The sequence below is a fragment of the Monopterus albus genome, unplaced genomic scaffold (assembly GCF_001952655.1).
Source record: "Monopterus albus unplaced genomic scaffold, M_albus_1.0 scaffold34.1, whole genome shotgun sequence".
Lineage (NCBI taxonomy): Eukaryota > Metazoa > Chordata > Actinopteri > Synbranchiformes > Synbranchidae > Monopterus > Monopterus albus.
The window spans coordinates 5,990,435-5,990,871 of NW_018127914.1; the positions used below are offsets into that span (position 1 = coordinate 5,990,435).

The 437-nt window shown below is 43.0% G+C and overlaps 1 protein-coding gene across 1 annotated transcript in view; it reads left to right on the plus strand.

The window, feature by feature from the left end:
* Positions 1–437, plus strand: part of slc9a1b (solute carrier family 9 member A1b) — a 12,128-nt gene that overhangs the window by 6,858 nt on the left and 4,833 nt on the right. Inside the window, exon 8 of the mRNA XM_020597339.1 lies at positions 1–163. This exon is cut by the window's left edge and continues 4 nt beyond it. Coding sequence (XP_020452995.1) covers positions 1–163 — 163 coding nt within the window. The remainder of the gene's footprint in view (positions 164–437) is intronic.

Sequence of the window (437 nt, forward strand, 5' to 3'; positions counted from 1 at the left end):
TCAACAAGGCCTACGTGAAGAGATGGCTGATCGTAGGTGAGCGCTCCACAGAGCCTCAACTCATCTCGTTCTACAACAAAATGGAGATGAAACAGGCCATGATGCTGGTGGAGAGCGGGAGCGCCGCCAAGCTGCCCACGCTCATGTCGGCCGCCACCTTGCAGTAAGTATCAGCCATGACAGCAGGTTGTGTTGCTCATATGGTCCTGAGGGGATGTACTAGCCTCTGTCAAAAACACAGTCCTTATGAAAAGTGTTAATGGTGATTTTTATATTATGCGGAACAGTAGAAGATGTTGGTGTTACCGTACTGAGGTGGGGGCATTAATCTCAAAACCACTAATGTTCCCTGACAAAATACATATTCATGTTTTAATTCTGCAAACAAACCCTTTTAAATGTAATTTATATGGTACTAAAATAATATATATATATAT